This window comes from Diadema antillarum, unplaced genomic scaffold (genome assembly GCF_040938485.1).
Source record: "Diadema antillarum isolate AM-2024a unplaced genomic scaffold, OU_Dant_1.0 scf00000038, whole genome shotgun sequence".
Classification (NCBI taxonomy): Eukaryota; Metazoa; Echinodermata; class Echinoidea; order Diadematoida; family Diadematidae; genus Diadema; species Diadema antillarum.
In genome coordinates this window covers 280,496-305,154 of record NW_027270927.1, presented here as the reverse complement: position 1 = coordinate 305,154, position 24,659 = coordinate 280,496, and the positions used below count along the sequence as shown (strand labels likewise).

The 24,659-nt window shown below is 36.7% G+C and overlaps 1 protein-coding gene across 1 annotated transcript in view; it reads left to right on the top strand.

The window, feature by feature from the left end:
- Positions 1–24,659, top strand: part of LOC139709505 (maltase-glucoamylase-like) — a gene marked incomplete at its 3' end in the record, with an annotated part of 83,283 nt that overhangs the window by 5,757 nt on the left and 52,867 nt on the right. Inside the window, exons 5-25 of the mRNA XM_071621468.1 lie at positions 382–478; positions 1,658–1,770; positions 3,325–3,450; positions 4,251–4,382; positions 5,155–5,259; positions 6,268–6,381; positions 7,493–7,577; positions 8,237–8,360; positions 8,885–9,021; positions 9,414–9,448; positions 9,923–10,039; positions 11,018–11,166; positions 12,213–12,297; positions 12,888–12,944; positions 13,508–13,635; positions 14,610–14,698; positions 15,367–15,416; positions 16,929–17,099; positions 20,737–21,045; positions 22,435–22,569; positions 23,903–24,051. Of these exons, the coding sequence (XP_071477569.1) occupies positions 382–478; positions 1,658–1,770; positions 3,325–3,450; positions 4,251–4,382; positions 5,155–5,259; positions 6,268–6,381; positions 7,493–7,577; positions 8,237–8,360; positions 8,885–9,021; positions 9,414–9,448; positions 9,923–10,039; positions 11,018–11,166; positions 12,213–12,297; positions 12,888–12,944; positions 13,508–13,635; positions 14,610–14,698; positions 15,367–15,416; positions 16,929–17,099; positions 20,737–21,045; positions 22,435–22,569; positions 23,903–24,051 (2,507 nt within the window). The remainder of the gene's footprint in view (positions 1–381; positions 479–1,657; positions 1,771–3,324; positions 3,451–4,250; positions 4,383–5,154; positions 5,260–6,267; positions 6,382–7,492; positions 7,578–8,236; positions 8,361–8,884; positions 9,022–9,413; positions 9,449–9,922; positions 10,040–11,017; positions 11,167–12,212; positions 12,298–12,887; positions 12,945–13,507; positions 13,636–14,609; positions 14,699–15,366; positions 15,417–16,928; positions 17,100–20,736; positions 21,046–22,434; positions 22,570–23,902; positions 24,052–24,659) is intronic.

Sequence of the window (24,659 nt, the reverse complement as noted above, 5' to 3'; positions counted from 1 at the left end):
TCACCAACACGTCGAGCGAAGGAAAACACCTCGCAAACCCTTCATACCAACCTGATCATACTAGTAATCTATTTATTTTCGAAATCAGAATTTCTCATTGATTTCTTAGGAACTTATGGCGTGCAAATACGCAAAACGGTCATATTGAATTTGATTTCGTCTAATTCATATTTAACAAAAGAAACCTAGTCATCTAGTGACATAAATTCGAAGTGATAAGTGAATAATGATTGGCCTATATAAGTGAATATCACTAGCCTAAAATCTCACGTGTTTTGAGGGAAAGATGTTCCCATTCCACTCGGCTGTGTACGTCGTCACACAACATTTGTTTGACAGAGATATTCCATGCCATATCAAAGATATTCATACTTATTTCAGGATCCATGGAACCTTTACGGACACCATCCATTTTACATGTGCGTGGAGGAAGACGGCAATGCCCATGGCGTTTTCCTACTCAACAGTAATGCCATGGGTAAGACATGTTACTTGTTCTTGAGATTATCAAACACAATTTGGGATTAGTGTATCGTATAGAAATCCTAATCCTACATTATAATCATATCCTAATCTGTTCCTAATGTCCTACCAACTTTACCTACTATATCCTATTCGTAGCTGATGTATCTGTATCGCATTTCTTTTTATATAGGCCTACGGGGAAAACGTTTTAATGCGTGAAGACATGACTACTAAAATGAATCACACATATCTTAATTAGACATATTGAAATATGAAAATACCTCGTCATAACACAAATTGAAATTGTGAATAATTGAACAATAACGTAAGTACAATTTTTAACACATTAAGAAAGTTTGAACCCAGCTATAATTACTTTAGGTTTCAATGTCGGCTAATTTCAAATTTTAGATTTTTTTAACTTGAATAAAATATAAAAATGCATGCAAATTTATGATATACGTCAGGTACCGCACGTTTCATTTTTTTATGGTTTATTGGAAAACAGATTTATTGGAAAACGTTTTCAAACTCTCAATGGACGTTACAAAATGAAACGTTCTTTACAAGGCGTTTGTTAACGTTATTGAACGTTATAAAAATGAAACGTCCGGTACCTTATGTATATGTGTATCATGAATAAGGTCCGATAACGTTTACAAACGCTTTGTAAAGGACGTTTCGTTTTGTAACGTCCATTGACGTTTTAAAAACGTTTTCCATTAACCTGTGCTTTGCGGTAAATGCTAAGTCCAAACTTAGACCGTTTATGTACTTTTTAAAAAGTCCTCAAAAATGTTGAAACGTTCTGAAAAAAGTTATGTGTTTGCTGCCGGGTATCAACACATTGTGAACACGGTGTGATTTCTCTTCACACTTTTTAATCCAAGCGTGTGAACATTTTAAACACATTGTTATCATCAATTTATAGTGTGAGACAGCACATTACAATGTGAACTCTATGTGAAAAACAAACACCACAGCTTGAAATCTTCTTCACACTGCGAGCATTTTCACATATAATAGTCGACTATACACAAACATTGTGAACATACTGTGGGGACGCTGTATTCTTTGCAGCAGGGATATCTTACAAAACAATATTTATTCTCCTCTAAAAATTTGGCACTTCCCTGAATGATAACAAAGGGATAACAGCCAGCATGGCATACAACTCTTTCTCATCATTTAGACATTGTCCTTCAGCCAACACCAGGGCTAACGTATAGGACTATTGGCGGCGTGCTGGACTTCTACGTCTTTCTTGGACCAACACCGGAAAATGTCATCGGACAATACGGGGAGGTATATGACGGTGACGATAGGCCCTATGACCTATAAGATACTTTAAATGTGAATTAAATACACGTTAAAAACATAGTAAGATCCTAACAAAAATGGTCATTATTATGATAAGTAACTATCACCTTGGTAATGAGTACTACTGGCTATCATTGATATAGGGATGATAATTGTTTTGACGAGGATTACAATGATAATGGCCATGACTGTAATAGCAAGAGTAATTACAGCTAATGACCATTGTGGTAAACTCACAGTAATAATAATATCGATGGAAATGTTATTTGCAATTGATGGAAAAAATTACAAAGATATCGACGACACAAGAAGAACGTTTTCTTTTTCATCATAAGCTTGTTGTTCTCAATAATATTAAACACATGGTTAGACTCGTTTTTATTGAAACTAGAGCCTTAACGCCTTGACTGAGGCGATTATAATGGCGTACATTACATTACTGTCAGATACAGTACATTATGCACCCGTGTATATGTGACAAAGGGTGCGTTTATCAACTCTTTTTCTCGGCAGAAACAGGTTTTCCAAACAGCTTTCAAGGAATTTTTACGAGTTGATAAACGCAAAGCTGTTTTGAAACCCTTTCGGAAAGCATTTTCGAAAGGGTGCGTTTGCTTTCCGAAAGGGTGCGTTTATCAACTCTCCTTTTCTCGGCAGAAACAGGTTTTCCAAACATCTTTCAAGGAATTTTTAAGAGTTGATAAACGCAAAGCTGTTTTGAAAGCCCTTTCGGAAAGCCTTTTCGAAAATTTTCGCAAATTTGTGGCTTTCCAAACAGATTTCCTAAACAGGTTTTCAGAAACCTGTTTGTAAAAGCCTTTTGAAGTTGATAAACGCAAAGCTGTTTTGAAACGGCTTTGTAGTATTGTACTGCAGTTACGAACAATGCACGCCTTATACGATTATGACCTCTTCTCCTCGGGTCGAATTGCGCAATGCAGTTGTGCAGTGACAGGCCAGTTATCGTGTTCGCGAAGAGAGTTGATAAACGCAACTATTTTGGAAGCCGTTTCTAAAGGGCTTTGGAAAGGGCTTTGGAAAGGGCTTTGGAAAGGGCTTTGGAAAGCCGTTTAAACAGAGGAAAGTTGATAAACGCAGCCAAAGTCTCATGCCGCCACTCAGAAGTATTTGAAGTATGTGCTAAACTGGAGCTGCCTCACAGATAGGAAGACAATTGATTCATGTGGCATTGCATCATGACTCGTCACTCTCAAAGGAAGATATGTCTTTATGATGGTAATTGCCGTCCCTTCTTAGAAAACAAGCGGCACATTAATAGTACAGGGCTATGGAAAGGGCTTTGGAAAGGGCTATGGAAAGGGCTTTGGAAAGGGCTATTGAAAGGGCTTTCGAAAGGGCTTTGGAAAGGGCTTTGGAAAGCCGTTTAAACAGGGGAAAGTTGATAAACGCAGCCAAAGACGAATCCTATATACTACATCCAAGCGAAGACTTTATATTCGAACCCTTTTATACCACTACGAAGATCTAAAAGGATGGTGCGAAGATTAAACAATCATTATTTTTGGTTCGTGCCTGCAGATCATTGGCCGCCCTGTCATGATTCCATACTGGGCCCTGGGATTCCAGCTGAGCAGGTGGAATTATACCACCCTGGACCGCGTGAAGGAGGTCTGGTCTGAAATGGTTGAGGCTGGTATACCTTATGTAAGTACTGTAACCATCGAAGTGCCGCTATCTTTTTCAATGTGCCACACTACCCTTTTCAGTGCAGCATGTAATATGATGAAATATTGCACATTGCTATTCCAAAAATTTCCAAAATCATCAATAATGGCACCCTCCGCACGAAACTTTCCGAATGATTGCTATAAACTATCAAAAAATTGAAAAAAGAATCATGAAGGTGATTGTTCTGAAGTCAGAAATGATTGATATCCTTAACGTCCTTCTGTCTATCAGCATGAAAGCGTGGTTTAACGTCCTTCTGCCTATCAGCATAAAAGCGTAGTTTAACGTCATTCTGCACATCAGCGTAAGATCGTGTTGTACTCTGTAGTAATGCATGCAATTGTGCACCCTTAGGCCCGAATTCACGAAGGTGGAACGATTGAAATCATGGTTTGAATCATGGACAATTTGTATGGAGTGTCACATGGCCTATTTCGTTACGAAATCAGTAATTACGTAACGAAATGACAACATTTCGTCGACGAAATGATCATCTTATTTTCGTTAACGAAATGAATATTTCATCAACGAAATGGTCATTTCGTCGACGATATGACTGATTTCGTAAAGAGTATTAATATGCCATGCGACTCTTGGGGCTCCATACAAATTGTCCATGGTTTAAACCATGGTTTCAATTGTACCACCTTCGTGAATTCGGGCCTATGAGACTGTTGTGAGTCTGGTTTAAAGTGTCTTTGACGAAATATTTGGACATGCTTAAGACTAATGATCACGAGTTGCATGGCACTGCTTGTTTCTTGTTGGGCCTGCAGGACGTTCAATACGGCGACATCGATTACATGGACGGGCAGAAGGACTTCACCTACGACAACGTTACATACTACGGTCTTCCCGGCTTCGTCGACCAGCTGCACGCCCATGGACAAAGATATATCATAATCCTGGTAATAAACTGAGAAGAAATTGCATCATTAGTTGATATAGAAACGATTGAATTGAAGCTTTCTGATACTTTTCAATGATAACGATGGTGGAAATGGAGAAACATAGTGAAAGCAGTCCTAGTGATAGTTTCAATTATAATGTAAGAAATAAATATACTATACTACCAGAAAGAAATTACATAATTTGACGTAGAAACGATGTAATTGTATCCCATTCTCCCTGGGTTCGTGAAGCTTTATAAACTTTCAATGATAACTATGCTGGAAATGGAGAAACAGAACTGAAAGCAGTCCCAGTGATCGTTTAAAGTATAACACAAGCAATAGATATACTACTTCCACAACCAATGCGGATATAAGCCTTCTTCACTCTTTTTGTGGGTTTAATGTCAGATTAGTATCGCCTTATCGTTTTTATGAGGCGCCACGACTGCCGCAGAAGAGTACAATAACACTTTACACTCTGACTCAAAGCACCATCAGACATTCATTATTATGTCTATAGTTTGGTGCTCATCCTTGTCATATTATGTTGATAGGAGCCGCAGTGATCAGAATCGTCATCTTTTTGTTTATTACAGTTAATAACTTATTTTCATCCATCTATTCCATTATTGTCTAATAATTTTCCGAACTGTCCCTTTTTTGCGAACAATCCTATCTTTCTTGTCCATGTTGTCAGTGGCTGCCGTCAGCAAAATAACCATTTGGAATATATAGATCGTTATGAAATAAACTCATTACATTCCTCCTTCTCGATGTCTTTTTTCAGGACCACTGTATCAAGAAGGAAGTTGGTTACCATGCCTACGACAGGGGCCTGAACCCAAACGTCTTTGTCCTAGACCCGGCTGGGGAGGAACCTATAGTGGGCAATGTAGGTTGTTTTGTTGTCATCACTTGCACTATTCGACATCCAGTCACCTCATCAAATGATCGAATTATCAACTCAGTAGCACCCAGTAACTCATGAAGATAATTTATTTTCGCTTTCCTTTTGTGAAATAAAAGCATGCCATTGTGACGTCTTGTCTGACGTAACTCTGTACACTTTCCTTGCAGTCGACCACATTACTAGCTCACATATTTACATAATACATAGTATACAAGTTTGTGAAAATGGCTCTAAAAGTGGGTGTGAGGTGGCAATATCTTAAAGTGAACCTACTGTTGTCAGGTGGGAAAGAGAATTTACCTGCGATGCAGACGCCATAAGACAAAAATGTGACTATGTGAAAGGGCTAGTTACGTGAGAGGTAATTAGTCATAGGTCAAAGATCACAGAACACTGGCAAAATGGCATTTCGGCTGTAACTTCATCTATAGGAATGTCGAGTAGTAATAAATTTGAAAGTACGTGTAGTGGGAGTAGATATAGATATGCAATTTTTTTCATGAAATTATTTTCGTAATGGGAAGAAGGTCACCGCACTTTTGTCAAAAATGTCACTCTAGAATATCCATCGTTAATAACGTCTCATAAGAGTGACAGAAATAGATCAACAATTGATTATCCAAAATTAAATGGATGGTAAAATAACATGAAAATGTAAATGAAAGGATAGATTCTTATTACAGATATAGTAATTGCCTGGGAAGCGGGTTCCTCTCAGTTGACTGTGCGCACCGATCGAGTTGCTGTAATTAGCCACCAAAACTAATATGTACATGTAGCTAACACCAGAATGTCATTTTCCGGTCGTCAACTCCACGAGGCATAAGTCCAGTAATAACGTTTTTTTTTTTTTTTTTTTTTGTTGTTGACTATGCACAACGGCCGGGGGGGGGGGGGGGGGGGGGGCAACGGTCGAACTGCTCTTGTTAGCTTCTGAAATTAAACTTAGCAATTCCATGCCTTGACCACTTTATTATCACCTGACATTAGGTGTGGCCAGGGGACAGTGTGTATCCGGACTTCACCAATCCCAATGCGCAGGCGTGGTGGACTGACCTCTGCGCGGAATTTCATGACGTCATCCCATATGACGCACTTTGGATTGTAAGTGCAATGCTATAATTCATACATTACCCTCTGGTGCATGTCTTAGAAAGATATTTGCAATGACTTTTACATGTGTCTTTTTTTTTCAAGATCATTATTGAAGGAGTTCCGTAACCACTCCCCTCTCTCTCTCTCTTTTTCTTCTTCCTATGGCAAATCTTTTAGGGAAAGGAAGTTCAGAAACAAAGAACTGTTTCCATGTATTGATTTGTTTTTGTATTTTCTTTGATATATCAGAAATGAAATGTTTGAAGCTGAATGACCCTATTGGTATTGGGGCTTGCTTATGTCATATTAAGTGGTACTAGTATATTTTACCGGATTAATCCTTTGTATACTCCGAGTGCTGGTTGGCATAGAAAATCTCATATAGCATTGTAAACACTGACCAAAGTCAATGGCACTGAAAAAGTTAGAGGTACTGTTTACCAATGGGAGCAATGATTAAAAAAATCAAGTTATCACATTTGATGCATCAAAAAAAAATCCTACCATAAAAATTTTCGCAATCAAGCCAAAATATAAGGAGATATCACTATTTTCTCACTAAACCATATCTGCAGACGGTTCAGTCTAGAAATAATTTTATTAAATTAAAGCAAGATATTATTCAGAGGGATGAAGGTTCAGGTGTAAGTTTCTTCAATTTGTCTTCCTCTACAAATGAAACTTGTTAAGATGGCAACTGCTGATCTGTAACCAGGGACAGCCTGGTGGTAGTGTCGCTGCCCGGAAAGCAGTAGATGACAGGTTCGAGTCCCACTGGTTCCTTTTGTTTTTCAGACGTGTTTGTTAATTTACAGATCAGCAGTTGCGATCTTAATAAATTTCATTTGTAGAGGGAGACAAATTCAAGAAATTCACACCTGAATAATTTTATTATAACTACTAAGTATTGTTCAGATTTTATATATTTAACTGTACTTAACATTGATTATACTGATGAACTTTTTTACACTGGTTGTTTATATCACTAACTCACATTTTAAAACTATTTTGAAGCACTAAAGTTTTTGTTTCATCTGTAAATGGTAAAACAATGCCTTTAATGACAGGACACGCGAAATAGAGTCATGCTGAATGCCTGATTAAATGGTTTACTTTAAAGGACATGAACGAGCCATCGAACTTTATTCCGGGATCTATTGATGGGTGCCGAGAAAACCAGTGGAACTATCCGCCTTACATGCCAAGTAAGTGAACTTTTCATTAGACTTCTCTGTCTTGCGATCACGAAAGTTAGAATACATATCTTTAAATCGCATGAAGTGTGTACATTACTGTATACTTATAAGGTAGCAATGAATGTAAATTGTAATAACTGTTTGGTAAAAAGACTGTGCTTCAATAATTGTGCTTAAGAGTAGGTTCATCAAACTACGCGTCACAATAAGTCACCAATAAGATACAAAGTATATTCTATCTTTGATCAAATGCCAAATACAGCTACAGACTTGCGGTCAGTGCTGTTGGCTGTTATCAATGGCAATGCCTCGAGAATTACGTTATATATACATATCATAATCAGAAACAATTTGGACATCTTTATAAAAGTAGGGGAAATGAATAAAGTTCTATACATTTCTATTTTTTCGGGGGATGGTGAGTACATTTTCCTTGTTTCGATTTGAACACAAACATTGATGTTAATAATAAGTGTAAGAGTACCGAGTCACATTGGGGGACATGTAGGGCTAAATATAAAAAAAGACTCGGTCTCCTGTACAACATGATTGGCTGCATGTAGAGGGAGTAATGTTCTCACAGTATTATATACATAACAAAGAATTTGATGAACAAAGATATTCATGAATCTAATGAAGCACTTAATCTTGTTGCTATCTTTATTCAGACGTATTGATAGATGAGGGGCAGATTTTTACCAAGACATTGTGTATGGATGCCCAGCACTACGGGGGTGCACATTACGACCAACACAGTCTATACGGCCACACCATGAGCGAGATGACCTTCCAGTAAGTATACTAGTTACTACTGTGGACCCTGGACTGAGTTATCAAACCAAATATTTGCCAATTTCTCAAGTGTACACAACAAAATGCAGTATCTAAATTTATTTCTACATTAAAGGAAAAAGAAGAGAAATCACTGCTTATTATCTGCTATACTTTTCCGTTTCTATCTTTTTCGTTGCTTATCCTCAAAACTTGATATACACAGAATTAATCACTTAAAACATCTGTAATGACTGCGTGTAATACTGCAGGATACAAGTTTTTCCAAGGAATGTGGAAATGATAATAATCCTGACAGGAACTTTCAAAGTGATTTCCATCCTGAAGGACTTGGGGTTTCTGTGCTCTCAAAATATACATGTCAATACTTCTTCCTGTTGGGCAGAAAAGAAGAAAATCGTAGTTTAGATAGACGTCAAAGTAACCTATAAATTTCAAATAGCCTGTACTGCCTATAATGAATATCATAAATGATTTCTGTCAAATCTTCAAAATTCTTCTTTATGTGTATTGCCAATGTATAGGACACTGAAGACAGTCTTTCCGGACAAACGTAGCATGGCCTTGACCAGGTCCTCATTCGCAGGCACGGGCAAGTACGCACAGCACTGGCTGGGAGACAATCAGAGCTTCTGGGAGCAAATCTGGTGGAGCATTGTGGGTAATTCAAACTTCATTATCGTCTGCGTCGTTTATGCAGTCTACGTGTCTTAATATACACGATGCTAGTGACAACTAGTGTGTCTTGAGTGGTTTTATTTCGCTAGCATAAGTAAAGCATCTGACGCTCCCCTCGCCTCCCTCTGTAGACCCATCCCTGTAGGCCTGGATGTTCCATGAAAATGATTGAACCATATCACGGGAACTTTGGCAATTTCAAAATACAGTTTTAAATATGATTCGGAAGATGAATTGTTGTGATTATGATGTTAGCATGGCTCTTTTGTAGAATGAAAGATGCATTTAAAGGTTCTATCATTGTGACTTGCATGAATGACCGTCTTATATCATTTGAGGTTAATTTTAAACAACTGTATAATCTTTCTCTTTCAGGCATGTTTGAATTCAACATGTTTGGCTTTCCATACGTAAGTTTTGATTGCTTTTGTTCTCTATGATATTAAATAATAATTATCTAATTTTTTCTCTTGTGACAAAATTCTCATGACTTGATTTTATTCCTCATTTTTTTTCTTTAGTGTGAACACTACACAGCCACACCCCAGCAGACAGACACACGCATGCATACACAGCTACACACACATACTTACCTGTAAATCGTTAACACGTGCAATTATATTCCCTTTCTTTTACCCTATTAAAGTAGAAATTACTGCTGTTTTTTGTTGATTTCATTTGAGCTTTGGAACTGTTAGGAATTATAGTGATGTAAACGTCATGGCTGAAATATAACTTGATTATATCATGTAATGAAAGCATTCAACAGAGTATACATTGGGTTAGTTTTGCTGACCATGCTGACGGTGTTACGAAGTAAAGAGAACAAAACGCGTGGTTAGTATTGAATGTTTCATCATTAAATCGTTTCCATTTACAAATAGATTGGAGCTGATATATGTGGATTCTGGTTCAACACGACCGAGGAGATGTGCTGGCGATGGATGCAGGTCGGGGCATTCTATCCGTATGCTCGAAATCACAACGGAGACGGTATGATTGTAAGTATAAATCTGGATCAGCAGGTCATCTGTCTCTAGTCTTACTATTTCATTTCATTTTAATTTCAATTTATTTTCATATTCCTCACATATATCACAGTAAAGTACATAAATGCGAAAATTATACAAAGCATAAATTAGATGAAACTTCACCGGAATGTACAAAAGTTTGTTTTTATTATGAACACAAGGTCTGTATACATGCGAATTGAACTGTGGTCATGATGCGAAAAAAAATATGATGGGGCCTGCGTTAAAGCATTAGCTTGTACAGCCGCAGGTCCCGTTATAAATCAGTTTAGGGGAAATTTAAGATACAGATGTTTTTAAGACCACACTACAACTGGGGGAACCGATTAAAACAAACAAATGAAAAATCCGATCAAATAAGTGTTACTGAAGAGAATACAGAAATACTATTCAATCGTAAGGACGACTTTCTTTGTACAACTATAGTGCGATCGTTCGACCCCAGCTGTAATACTTTTCTAATGTTCGTATTTTGGCCCCCATGGTATTTAATGAATGGACACTCATTGCTCATTGTCGGTGTAATATTAAGTGTGACTGGGTTTTTATGTTTTGGTGTTTCTTGACGGCCTCCCTTGACAAACTTCTGTCGAAAGTGGAAAATGCATTTAAATTTCAACTCCAGCCTGAAGGGGCCCCCATTTGGTATCTATCATATCGAGGCAAATACACATCAAAGGAAACTGACACCAAATAATGAGATCTCAAATGTGAATACTGAGTTTCTTTGTTGGTTATTTTCATTTCCAATGTACAAATAGTCTACGGTAGTGGGTATACACTAAACAGTTGTTTTTGTTCGTGTTGTTACACGTTATGATGATAACCTGTATCAGTAACAGTGTCTCAACTAGGAATATGAATTCATCTAGTTCCAGAGTGTATTAGAAATATTACTCCTTTGAAGGAAGAAAGAATAACATAAATGCAGTACAATTTGTTTTTAAGCCTCAACATCCTACAGCTTTCAGCGTGGAAATGGCCGATATGTCACGTGACATATTATTGCATCGGTATAGACTTCTACCTTTCCTTTATACGCTGTTCTACGAAGCACATGCAAGCAGTGCCACAGTCGTCAGACCACTGCTGAATGAGTAAGTTCTTAGTATAGTCTCCTTTGGGAAGATTGTGTTTTTCAAGTAGGTGAGTCTCTCCTCCCTGGAATTATAGGGGGAGGGTGCTGGTGTCTAAAACAAGTTTCCGAGCGCGATTCCTGGGCGGGAGCCTCTTTTGACGGGATGTTTTACCAACGACATCTTCGTGACCCTCGAATGATACAGTAAATATTGGTAGCTGGTATTCAAAACTGGGTATCGGGACAGTTAGAGCTCTTGGTAAGAGTAGTGGCAAAACTTTGTAGAGGTTGCTTAGGTTTCATAGGCCCATACCATTTTCGGAATACAGATTATCACATCATCTTACAATTTAATGTTTAGTACTTTATTGACTTGTTTTGTTTACAAATACACTCCGGTATATTCCAGCCAAAAACATACAAATAATCTGCCGGCAAAGTCTCGGAGACAATTTTTTTTCATTCACAATTCTATTTACGTTAGGACAGATTTCCCTTTTTTTCTTCGTTGCGAAAATTCAATGAATTTGTGACAAAATCTTTGTTGCGTTAATGTCATTCACATTTTATTATTGACTTTTTAGTAGTATCTCTTTGCAATGTTTCTTTCACTCAAAACATAATATAATGTATACATTGATTTCTGCTAGATTTTTTAATGAAATTAGTGCATTCATCATGAAAACCTTACAAAAAGATTACAACATGTCGTTAAGAAATTACTTTGATGGAAAAATAATGAAACATTTGACGATTTAGCATTAACAATAGTTATTTGTTTTCCTGATAAAGATTTCACTATTCGTATCTTTCCTTGAATAAAAAGATGAATTTTGTTCAATATTATAGTCCATTTACTTTGCAGGAAACAACAAACAAACAAACAAACAAACAAACAAACAAGTGGAGTGAAACAAGGAAACGAGAATATTACTTGTAATGTAAATGTTTCCCATATCGCCAAACCATTGTGTCTGTATACATATAGCTACGTAATCTTGAAGTATATACAGTGTGCATTATATGCATAGTAACGTCCTTTTCTTTTTCCTTCACCATACCCAGGTTTACAATGGATAAAAACACTTATGATATCGACCGCCAGTTTCTATGGGGACCGTGTTTTATGATTTCTCCTGTTCTGGAGAAGGTAAGATGTTTATACTATATTGTAGATGAAGGGTAAATGGAAGTATATTCTAACACCATATAGATTACATTATCCTTTTGCATGTGTTTTGAACGTCTCTGCATATATTAGTTTTTCGATGCAAATATGAAATGGTGTGATTGTGAAATACTAGTACTATGTTGATGTTAAATGAAAGAAAGATGTTATTGTTGTTATGAGTGCATGTTCTTACGAACTATCTATTTTAGTTCCCATAGTGTTTGTACATAGCACAGTCAATTCAAGTAGTAAGGAAAGGGTTAATGGGTTTATGCATTTCGATACAGAACAAAATCAAAGAGCTTTCCGTATTATATATATATATATATATATATATATATATACTAAGTGAAGTACACCTGTTAACTTGAAGTCGCTAGTCTAGCTGAGCTTACAGTTCATGTCAAACTCTCACTTAATTTCAATGAATATCGAAACGTTTTGAAATAGATAAGCTCCAAAAATGTCAACTTGAATAGTTCCGGAAAAGTTCGAAAAGATAGAAAAGTTTATACCCCTATTTCCAGGTTGAATGTGATGATTAACATTTGTATCTTTGATCATTAAAGGGCGAAACTACAGTGGAGGTGTACTTTCCCAACGCACGTTGGTACGACTATTACACCGTAAGTACAGGTTAGAACTAGCATTTATACACTACGTTTGCTTCACTTAAATCACTTTTTCTCTAAATCATCTTTGTTTTTGTGGTTTTGATATATATGTCATTCAAATTGCCCCTTAAACAGCCTAAATTACATTGGCAACATTGTGAACATTTCAGACATTATTGTTGATAATCGTATAGTTATACAAAATACTACTATTAGACAAATAATATTGATAACTGGCATAATTCAAACTGAGTGCAAAATATTGATTGATAAAAACGACGATAAAATTTCTTTTGTTAACCGTTATCAGTTATCGTCTCTGGTTATGACTGTGATCACCAATATCTTTTGACAAGCGAACATCGCACACATCTATCTCAGTTATGACCTTTACCTTTTGCTATAAAGGAGCATATAACGTTACATTGACCATGTACATTGTTGTACCATTCATAAAGTCTATATTAACATACCATAAGAAACGTACTGTTTATGTCTATGGAATTAATTTTAAGACTAAGAGATCGCTGGTACCTCATTTGAAATGATATAGGCCTTTTGGGATTTTGTGGCAGGGCCAAGAGATGGTGGAGGAAAGGGGTGAATTGTCAATCCTCCTAGCCCCAATGGAGGTCATTAACCTTCACGTACGAGGAGGCTACATCATTCCCACACAACATCCAGCCAACACTACGGTTTACAGGTGAGCAGACTTGAGGTCTCGCTAAGATTAAAGATGATTGATGAAAGATTCACATCGAAAAATGCGGTCATGAATATTGCCAACAATTAAAGCCTTTGTTGACTGGTTTTTAATCTTGGATGGGAAGAAAATATCCTGAGGAGTATGAACTTGTGGTTGCCTATAAAGATGGGGACTTTTTTACACTGGGAAGGAAAGCACGAATCATTGAGAACTGGACTTTTTTGTGACAGACATTCTTCGGGAGATGTTGGGTTTATAATCAAATATCGGTACCCTGGAGTAATATGATATAGTGGTTCTGGCAAGGTTGAGTAAGCCCGAGTACAGATGTATCGGTACCCTGGAGTAATATGATATCGTGGTTCTGGTAAGGTTGAGTAAGCCTGAGTACAGATGTGGATTTTGCATGTAATAATGTTGTCATGATTAGTGTTAATTTAGCTGTTCAGACTCTTGCTAATAAATGTAAGCATGTGGGGTTCTGTTTTGATAACTGCACACATAGCAAACGGGCATCAACCATGTCGTCTTCAGAACCATTTTCCTTGTTAATCACTATGAACTAAGTTTGCACGGCATCCCCTTCCTTTCATGTCAGCTGATGGACAAGTGTCTTAAGAAACGTACGCACAACTGGCTCAAAAGTAGGAGTCAGACTCAATATGTGCACGCGAACCCACGTATTACAATAGTAGGAACTCACACGTATAGTAGTAGGTCATAAGAAGGTGCTATGTGAGCTCGCCTCAGTACAGCACCTTAATTTTAATGGGCAGATTATGGATATCGGAACATTTAGAAGACTGGGGCATTCAGAGGTACTGACAAATATTTGGCTTTGTACACATACAGCAATTAATTCTTAGTAAATCATTTATTAATAATTGACTCGTTCTAGTTTACTGATTAAGTTCATCAGACAGATAATGTTGCGATGAAATCAATAAACCATGTGTCACCTGTTCCTCTAGCCGTCTCAATCCTCTGGGTCTGATCGTAGCCCTCGATGACAACAACGAGGCGAATGGAACCCTGTTCTGGGATGATGGAGAGAAGAGAGGTGAGTGTTGGTTCTAGAACATTCCCTCTGAGAGGTGAGTGTTGATTCTAGAACATTCCCCTTTGAGAGGTGAGTGTTGGTTCGAGAACATCCTCTGAGAGGTGAGTGTCGGTTCTAGAACACTCCCCTCTGAGAGGTGAGTGTTGGTAACAGAACATTCTCCTCTAAGAGGTGAGTGTTGGTTCTAGACCACACAACTCTGGAGGAAACGACAGTTTTAGATTATGTGCACTATTACTAATTAGTTTTTACTGCTGCCACTTAACCCCTTGTAGCAGTATTTCAATAACCCCACCAAAGGTACGATAGCAGTCGACACAATATAGCCCAAAGTTTGGCAAGATCTGCGCGGTCGTCATATTATTTTGAAGGCACGTGGAAGACCTTCTATTATTACGGATTGGTAACTTCTAATAACATTCATTCTCGCACATGAGTCATTTGTTTGCTTGCCTGTTTTTACTTTAATACTCATTGAATTACCAATTTTGAAATGGTAATACTGAATATTCTATAGGCAATAATGCAAGCGTATACTGCATTACAACACAACTTCGACAGAACAACATGCGATTGAATATCAACATGATCATTTTATATAACGCCGTCTTCTTTTCCTGTGTCTCACTAAGATTTATTCATTATTTGTTTTCTTTTATCCTGAACAGATTCTTATGAGAATGGAGAATACAGTCTCTTGACTTTTACAGCCGCCGAGGTACTATAGTATTGTTTTCTATCACAGATATTAATAACCCATCTTCATAGCGAAAAATAGAAACGTATGTTATTAGTTCAGGTAATGTCCTCCTCCGTTCGTCTTGATTTCTGAAATCACGAAAATACAGTCTGAACATGTCTACAGTTACGTAATACTTTGGCTACTAATATTGTAAGGTTACAAGCTAATGCGCTCCTGCTGATATTCACGAATATATATATATATATATATATATATATATATATATATATATATTATGTATATATATATATATATGTATGTGTGTGTGTGTATGGATAAAAAACAAAACAAAACATCTAAGACACACGATCGGAGTTCTTTACTATGACAAGATGGTCGCCAAAATGCTCTACTATGTCCATGCATTGTTAAGGCTCTGAAAAGGCAAACAGAAAAAGGATTAAAATTTTTCAAGCCTTTGGTGGTCGTTATACACATGATACACAGATAACAAAGAGTTTTGCAATATGCCTTGCGAGATGGATAGAGAGAGAGAGAGAGAGAGAAAGAAAGTCGTGCTGGGGAGCCAGGAAGAAGGAATAAAGAGAAAAAAAGCTGGCAATCACAGCATTTGTACTCTTTTAAAGTTTTACATTATTTTAGCAAAATGATATTTGTGAAAAATGAGAAAAAAAAGAAAAGACAAGTGAGATTAGATAAAAGGGAACAAGAGAAAATGATATCTAATCATTGTGGATTATTATGGAGGGAGAAGGCAGTAAGAGAGAAGAAGAGATAGGGATAAATGGATATATATATATATATATATATATATATACATATACATGTAAAGAGGGGGAGAGAGAGAGAGGGAGAAGACTCGAAATGTTAAAGAAAGCAAAGGAGTTAGACAGAAATTGCTGGAAACGAGAGATCTTATTCTAAACCATTGTTGCATGTAGTAGTAAAATACTGCAAATCATTTTATCACATTTACGCATGATACCAGTATTGAATAAATGACTCTACATCAAGACCACAAAAAATCGAAGACAATTACTCATTTAGACATGTCAGGGCAATCATTTTAGGTAACGCAGAGATTGCTTAAAGGTAATGACTTATGGAGATTTAAAATGTATTCATTACTCGGGATCTTTTTCTACTCTGTTACCCACGTTGTCCCTCATAACGAGTGCAATTTCTATGATGTCTTTTTTCTCTTCAATTCACCCTTTACTTGTCTCTGCAGTTTTTATTCTGTTTCATTATGATTGTTTATGCTTACGGTAATAAAAATCGCTGAGACAAGTAAGAGTTTTGAAGAGAAAAAAAGGCCTACATAAAATAGTATTATTCATTTGTAGAATCATTCTTTCATTTCTTAATCTATTTATTTATTCATTTAAACGTGTACTTCTACTCTGAATAAGCATGGGGCATAACATAATAATGTATATTTGCTATACTACTGTCGATATGCACTGCAAGCCAAGTCATGTTTTTATCTTGATGTTGTTTTTTAAACAATTTTGCATTCACTTAAAGGGAGTTCTCTCGGCGACAATCGAAATGGCTGGTTTCATAGACCCAAACAACCTGTATTTCGACAATGTCAGTATCTACGGAACGAGCTTTGTGAACCGAACTGACATAGAGATAACAAGTGGGACCGATATGATCGATACTTTCGATTTCGACTATAACGAGAACATCAAGGTAGGTTTATTCGCTATAAGTAATTATCCGTTAACCTATTTTGCACAATATTTTGTGATTTGTATTTTTCCAAATGAATTGACAAACGCTGGTTTCGTTTTCTTGTATGTCTTACTTCTTGATGGGAAAAAAATATTTAAATTGAATTGAATCGATTCAAATTAAACTGAATTAAATTGAATTACATATAAGGGAATACCATCAAAATCAGTCCCAGTTTGCAACTGATATCATGTGTTTTGAAAGTGTATCATCCATTATTTTTCTAAGGTTTTTCATTAATAGTCTTAATAGTGAGAGTTTCTAAAGTCATTACTAAATGAGGAAAATTATGATGAGATTTCTTTTGGAGTTTATTTTTTCGTGTAAACCTTGCCCTCTACTGTCTAGTAAATAAGAGAATAATTAGAGCCTTTATGTGATCTTTAAAGGCGCACTGTCTGTCAGTCTGTCTGTCTATTCTGCCACATACACAGACAAACACAAAGCCTGTGTGACTTACAGATGTTCATTTCTATGTTCTTCTTTCTTATTTATGTCTTTCAGGTTTTGAACATATCCGGATTTGCGCTTGACATGATGACACCTTTTACCATAAAGTGGGTTTAGAAACAGCATGATAAACAACAATCACACTTTACACACATACAGACGCTCACACCACCACCACCACCAACAACAACAACAACAACACTATCAACGCTATCAACGCTATACCACCGCCATCAACCGCCATAATGCAGGCAATCTTTAGGGATCGGCGGAGGACACTTTCTCGTGATCCATTAAGTCTAATACCCCAGGTTACCAAGGGACTGACGGAAGCCTTCAACGTCAACGTTCAATCCGGTTTTTCTCGAGGTTTATAGTCAATGAAGTCTGCTAGCAGCGCCCGTTGCATATTCGTCACTTTGCAAAGACTTCATCATTGTAGCGTCATTATTGTCTAACAGTGATTTCTATATTAGTTCTAAAACTTCGAACAATCTGAGCAACGAATTTATCTTAATGACGAATTGAAAGCTTAGTGAAATCTCCAAGAATATAGGTGTATTGTGAGAATCTCTTGCGATAACTTCTTGAAATATCCGATCTAGAGGTTATATTGTTTACAGGGTTACTTCGAATACATGTGTATATCATGTGGATTCATTGTATGCATTCATTCAGTAATTGTGTGTATAGTTGGTGTGGCGAAGTTAGTCTGATGATTTTACCTATTCTCTTGCAATATTTGTAAAGTGCGACTCTATGCAAAGAACGCATTCTCGTAAATTGATTCAACAGGAAGTTTAAATTAGTGTGCAGATAAATATTGCGTCTTGTGCCTACAGTCAGGGCTCAGCATTAGCAGTATGGCTCGATGGCCCACCGGGCCACATAAGATTGGTATTGGGCCACCAAATTTACATTTTTGTGGATAGATTGGGCAACTAAGAAAAAAAAATAGGTTGGTAATTTTGCTTTTCATAATATTTGTGGCCAGTACATATCTTTTTCCTACCATCAGACTTTCAGATTTAAAGATGGTAAAATAAACTGTAGAGCCCTGCTATGATGATAAGTCCATCAATACTCACATTCTGTTTTTACTATTGTGTATATTTTGTTTATATAAATGAGAATGTGAAATAAAGCTCACATCACATCATTCATGGCTTCAAGATATTATCATAAATAATTATTGTTCTATTGAATCTCATACAAGTGGCAAGATTGTCCATCACCTCTAACTTTGTTGCTTCGGATGGTCTGATATAAGGATCAACGTCAATTTCACTTGGGCTTTCGAATGGAAATAGACTAACTCATAGCGGCATTGAATTGATGCCCATATTAAGGCACATCGCATCTTTACTTTTTTCTCTCTGGCAAAATATCATTGTGTCAAATAAATAGGTATTCTAGGCATTCTTTTCCGGTCAGCATTATTTCACAGATAACATTGCGATATAAATTCACATCATGAGAGTACAAGGACACTGTTAAACCTTCGATTTCTTTGTGTATCAGTAAGGTAGGTGTTTTTTAAAGAAAAATTTAAATAAAGATATACCAATGGCTTGTCCGTTGGAATTTTGTTTCAGTCTCACTCAGTAAGAAGTTTGATTATGTGTGTGGTAGAGTTCATAGGTTATTAGAAATGTCCTGTTAACTAATGGAGCAGCAGCAGCATTCTTTAAGCAACACGCAATCACAGATGAAACTTGTATCTAATATTGTTTTACTTTAGTTTTATCACTTCAGAAAGTATCCCATGTTAAATGCGCATTCTACACAACACAAAGATAAGACTATAAAGTACAAAAAGAGGTATGCTTCATAGACATTATAGAATAAAGTGCGACGTGTCTTTCAATGAGAAGTCAGCGACTATACAAAGAAATACATGTGTATGCTGTAATTGAAACAACATGCACACAAATATGGTTACATTATATTGTTCGTCAAGTCTATTCCTGGATTTTCATGGTAATGAACACTTAAGTTATATTTCCAACTAAAAGAATAGCAACAACTATTGCTACTACTATCAAACTACTACTACTATAGGCCTATTACTGCTACTGAAAGCAATGCCCTCATTGTTTTCAGTAGTAGTTTCGTTTTCAACAAACAACAACACAGGATAGCCAAGGAAAATTCATCCTACCCCAAACATTGTCAAAAATCGATTTTGAGGTGAATAGGAAGACAAATTCGAATCCAAGATCACTTACGTAAGAACACTCTTTTCCATTTTCCACAACTACACTGTCCTCGATGATAATATAGTTTTTTGATACAAAATACCCGTTATATATATACATTAAAAATATATATATATATATATATATATATATATATATATATATATAGAGAGAGAGAGAGAGAGAGAAGGGGTCCCGAAGGGGTCCTGATGAAGGTCCTAAAGAGACCGAAAGCTCAGCAATAAACACGCACGTTGATCACTAGCTATAACATGTCCACGAATGCTCTTCTTCTCGCACTGTATATATGTATATACATGTATATATATTTATATGTATATATATACATATATATAAAATGTTACATGTATACATATATATAGATATAATCATAATTACAAATAGATAGGCATCATAGAAAAGTCCCACATAGATCACTAGTTTATAATCCTACGTGTATATAGTCAAGGTTTCAAGATAAACGATTATCGTGACTATAGGGGCCTACTAACAGTCAATCCACTCCAAGCGAAACTACGCCTAGCTTGTTGAATAATTACACTGTATTAAAGCCGCTAGTAGAGTATACCGAGACACACATTCAAGAAGATAAACACACACAAACAACCCTTTACCCGACACCACTTTGCGATACCAACATTAATTACAGTATAATGTACGCGAAGACCGATTATCATTGTGGATTGAACGCTTCTGATGCGATCAATATAAAGGGCACATCATATCATGTCATCTTGTGTCAATAAAATGCCATGGTAGCTAAGTAGACGACACCAAGATCTTTGTCCTGTACAAAAGTCAAGATATCGGAAGATGATAAGTTGCCATTGCACATTTTCAGAACTCGAACAGAAAATAATATATACTCTTAACTTCCGTCATATTGCTATCAACCATTTCTACGTATTAACACACCATATCAAAAGAATTTAGGACTGAGATTAACAATGGAGTGGACAACGACGAACAAGATCATTCTCACAGTGGTTACTGCGGCCGTAGTTCTGGCCATTGGTCTTGGAGTCGGACTCTCTGGCCTGAACGTATCCACTGATTATGATTTTGATGTCGTTCCCTTGGATGCTGATCGATACGACTGCCTGCCCGACGGTCCCGACCCATTCGACGCCGGCGAGGCTGAGTCGATGTGTCTCCAAAGAGGTTGTAAATGGCGGGAAACAGAGACTCCAGAGGTCCCTTGGTGCTACTATCCATCCGACTACGGCTACCAGATGGTACGCAAACCGTTTTTTCGTTAATCTTTATTCAGGTTCTGAGTGGGAATAATATTGTGGTTCAATGAGTGTGAGGTAGGTCACTTTACCACTTTAATGTTAGATCATGGAGATACTTGTTTAAAGAATTACCGTCTATCTCTTTTGGTTGTTTTTTTTTTGACATTACCTAGATTCCAGGATTTAGTTTCTTCATCTCAAAAATGAAAAACTAAGAAAAGATACGAACCGTTGACATTGGCTGGACGATCGAGCCGATCGCATAGAAGTGTTTTGCAGCTATAAGTCGCAAACACAAATTGGCTAACCATATTGTACACTCGAGGATCATTAAAAAAAAAACCAAGCCATAAGGAGCATGTTTAAAGACAAAATTGGTTTCAACTGTAACAGGACAGAAATAAGGTTTTTGGAAAAATGGATATATTCTAGAAGGGATAATTTGTAGCTTGGTTACACAAAAGTTACTTACACAAATGTCTCATAAAGTCCACAACGTACATAGAGCAATAAGTAATATATCTAGTAAAGATAAACAATGAAATACGTGTATTAGTATCTGTCATTAAGATAAGTCAACCGGACAAGATTGTTTGAAGTACAAAGAGACGTTCGCCTATAGACATGGATAATTCAAGTGAGAGTAATTTCAGGGAGTGTCTCTCAAAATGCATGTGGACTTCGAGCACCTTAAATGAAAATAAGGAGTCATCTCCATTTGGCTTGTTTGGAACGTATGTTAAATATTAATATATTGCATCCATTAAGACGCGATTTGTTAGCATTCTGTGTTCTAACACTCGACACTCTCTCTCTCTCTCGCACCTATGGAGAAGAAGAAGAAGGGGAGGAAATGGAAAGAGAAGGAAAAAAGGAACTGAAAAAAGGAAGAGGAGGAAAAAGAATATTATGGATATCTTAACAATCAGAGGGAAAAAGACCAAAACTAAAACAAATGAAAGCAAATTGAGGAAAGTGGTATGTTGATGCCGAGTGACGTTTTTTTCCTTGTACCTGTACACTGAATCTTTAGATGGGTTACGTATGGTTTCACATGGAAGCTGCACAACGCTGTTCTCGAAGAACAGGGGTGTCGTGTGTCAAAAATGATGATAGATAATATTGCCATAATCATTACCAAGATAATATTATGAAAAGCTGTAATAACTAGCATGATACAAGAAGCATGACAATCACCAAGCAACTGGACAAATAGACCAATACCAACTTTGGTAACAACTATTTTATTGAACTTTTAGGGCAAGTTCTCACATTCCGGGACACTGAGAGATATCACCATGTTGATCTCAATAATACATTTTTCATTAATGCCCTTCTCAAAGAAAAATTAATATCATATCATAGGCCAACTTCCTTCCTACAAAATAGGTGGGGGACCCTACGGAATCAGAAGAAGGAATATCCGTTCTTCTTGAACGGCTTGACACGCCGGAACGGTATGGCGGGGCGGCTCAAACCTTACGGTTCGTGGTGCAATTCATGGAGAACACCATTCGCTTTAAGGTAAGTAGCAGATGAAAACAAAAAATGTATGCAGCTGGCAAACTAATTAAATAGTAACCAACATTTCCTATGCCGTTTCAAAAGGACTGTTGATTTCCCCTTTATGTCTGCTGCAATTTACTGACATCAAGTGTCTTTCACATCGGGCCTGTGTAGAGTTACGTATAGACTGAGTAAAAGAACCAGTATAGCGAGGAATAAAACTATTTCAATTTTCTACCAGATACACGACATTATTATAGTTTGTGTACATATTTTTATCGCTTTGTTGGACACGACTAAGGCACTGGTTTTTTTTTTTTTTCAGGACCAAGCTGAGATGCAAAGCTGGGTAGGCAAGTTGAATGTAGTCAATAAACTTTCTAATCACACACAACGTGATCGCTCACTTTATGAGAACAGAGATTAGAGGTCACGTGAGTCAGTCCATTGCCTCCTGTGTGTTTGTACAGCGAAGATGGTTGCCATGACGATACTTGAAAAAGTAAAACTTTGCAATATTGGGTTGTAACATAGGTTAGATGCTCAAGGAAAACAAGAAAAAGACTACACACAGCCGTGACAGCTCACAAAAACCTTATAGACAGAACCAGACTCCGTGAACCGGGTGCATTAGAAGATCAGAAGTAGCAATCATTGTCAATTCTGATGATGGGCTACTACCCACCGCATTTTTCTCTGTTCTTTCTATAAAACACCAAGTTATCTTACTTTCATTCGAATCTGACGATTTTGTTAAGTAAATAATGGCAATAAAAACATACAAAAAATGTATGCGAGAGCAAGATTGAGTTAATGCGCCAAACAGATCATGAACGATTCAAGAGCTTAAAAATTTCAAAGTTTGTAGGGAAGATCACTCACATAAAAGTAAGGAGCAATTTTTTTTTCATGCCATGAGGTTTTTGGTCTTCAGTATTTAAACAAACAAACAAACAAACAAACAAATGAACAAACTGATCTTCATGAGGTTTCAACAGGAGTATTTGTAAACATGTTGCAAAATCAACTCCGCTTCTTTTGATAGATTATCATTATATGATTTGTATAAAGGATATGACTATCTGCATTCTTTTAAGTTGTTCATTTATGCATCTGCAATTGCATAACATGTGGACATTCCCAATAATTCTTTTAAGACGTGGTTGAAAATTGATCTGATACTGTTATATGGCAGGGGCGATTAACGATTTATCAACATGATGTGGGCATAGGGTTATAGCCAAGAAACGCAAGTTGAATGTAACGAGTAAATAATACGTTGGTGATATATCCTCTCCAAATATTGTGCTACCACCTTCATTGCTTTTGTTCTACTCTTATCTCATAATAGATAACAGATGCGAATGCAAAACGATGGGAGGTTCCACTTGACACCAGTGAATGGTCTTACCACGTACCGTACGGTCACGATTACGAAGTGCAATTCCGTCGATCGCCCTTTGGACTTGTCATACTGCGCCTCAGCACAAACACGCCGATGTAAGTTCTATATTTATCTCAACAAATTGTGTTTTTCGTCTTTACTACAAATTATCATACACACTGAAACAACATAATGTATCATATTCATGTATACTTACATCTATATATTACGGACAGAGATTATCTATACATGAGCATGTGAGCCCTCTCCACCTTTATACTCAGAGAAGTCGAGAAGAATGCAAAAATGAGGTGATATTCATGGAAAATATACTAAAGTTTACATATTGTTGGAACTGAAATGTTGATGTCGTAACTGCCACCAGACAACCACTCAGTGAGTGGCAAGATTTTCTTTATGTATCTCTTTATTGTGCCCTTTGCACAATTACCCCCACTCAGTGAGTGGCAAGATTTTCTTTATGTATCTCTTTACCTGGGGCCATCTTCCTCGTCAAGCTTAGCTTATGATGATGATCCCCTGCATTTCATTTTTATCATTTTCTATTGCTTCCTTTCATATATGATATTCGTTCTTGAAAAAAAGAAAATGTATGTACAATTGTAAGATCCAAACGTTACGAATATTAGCTGTGTAAATGACTATGTAAGTATTTTGTTGATTTGTTGATTTGTATTGATTTTGAAATGCAGAAATAAAAACT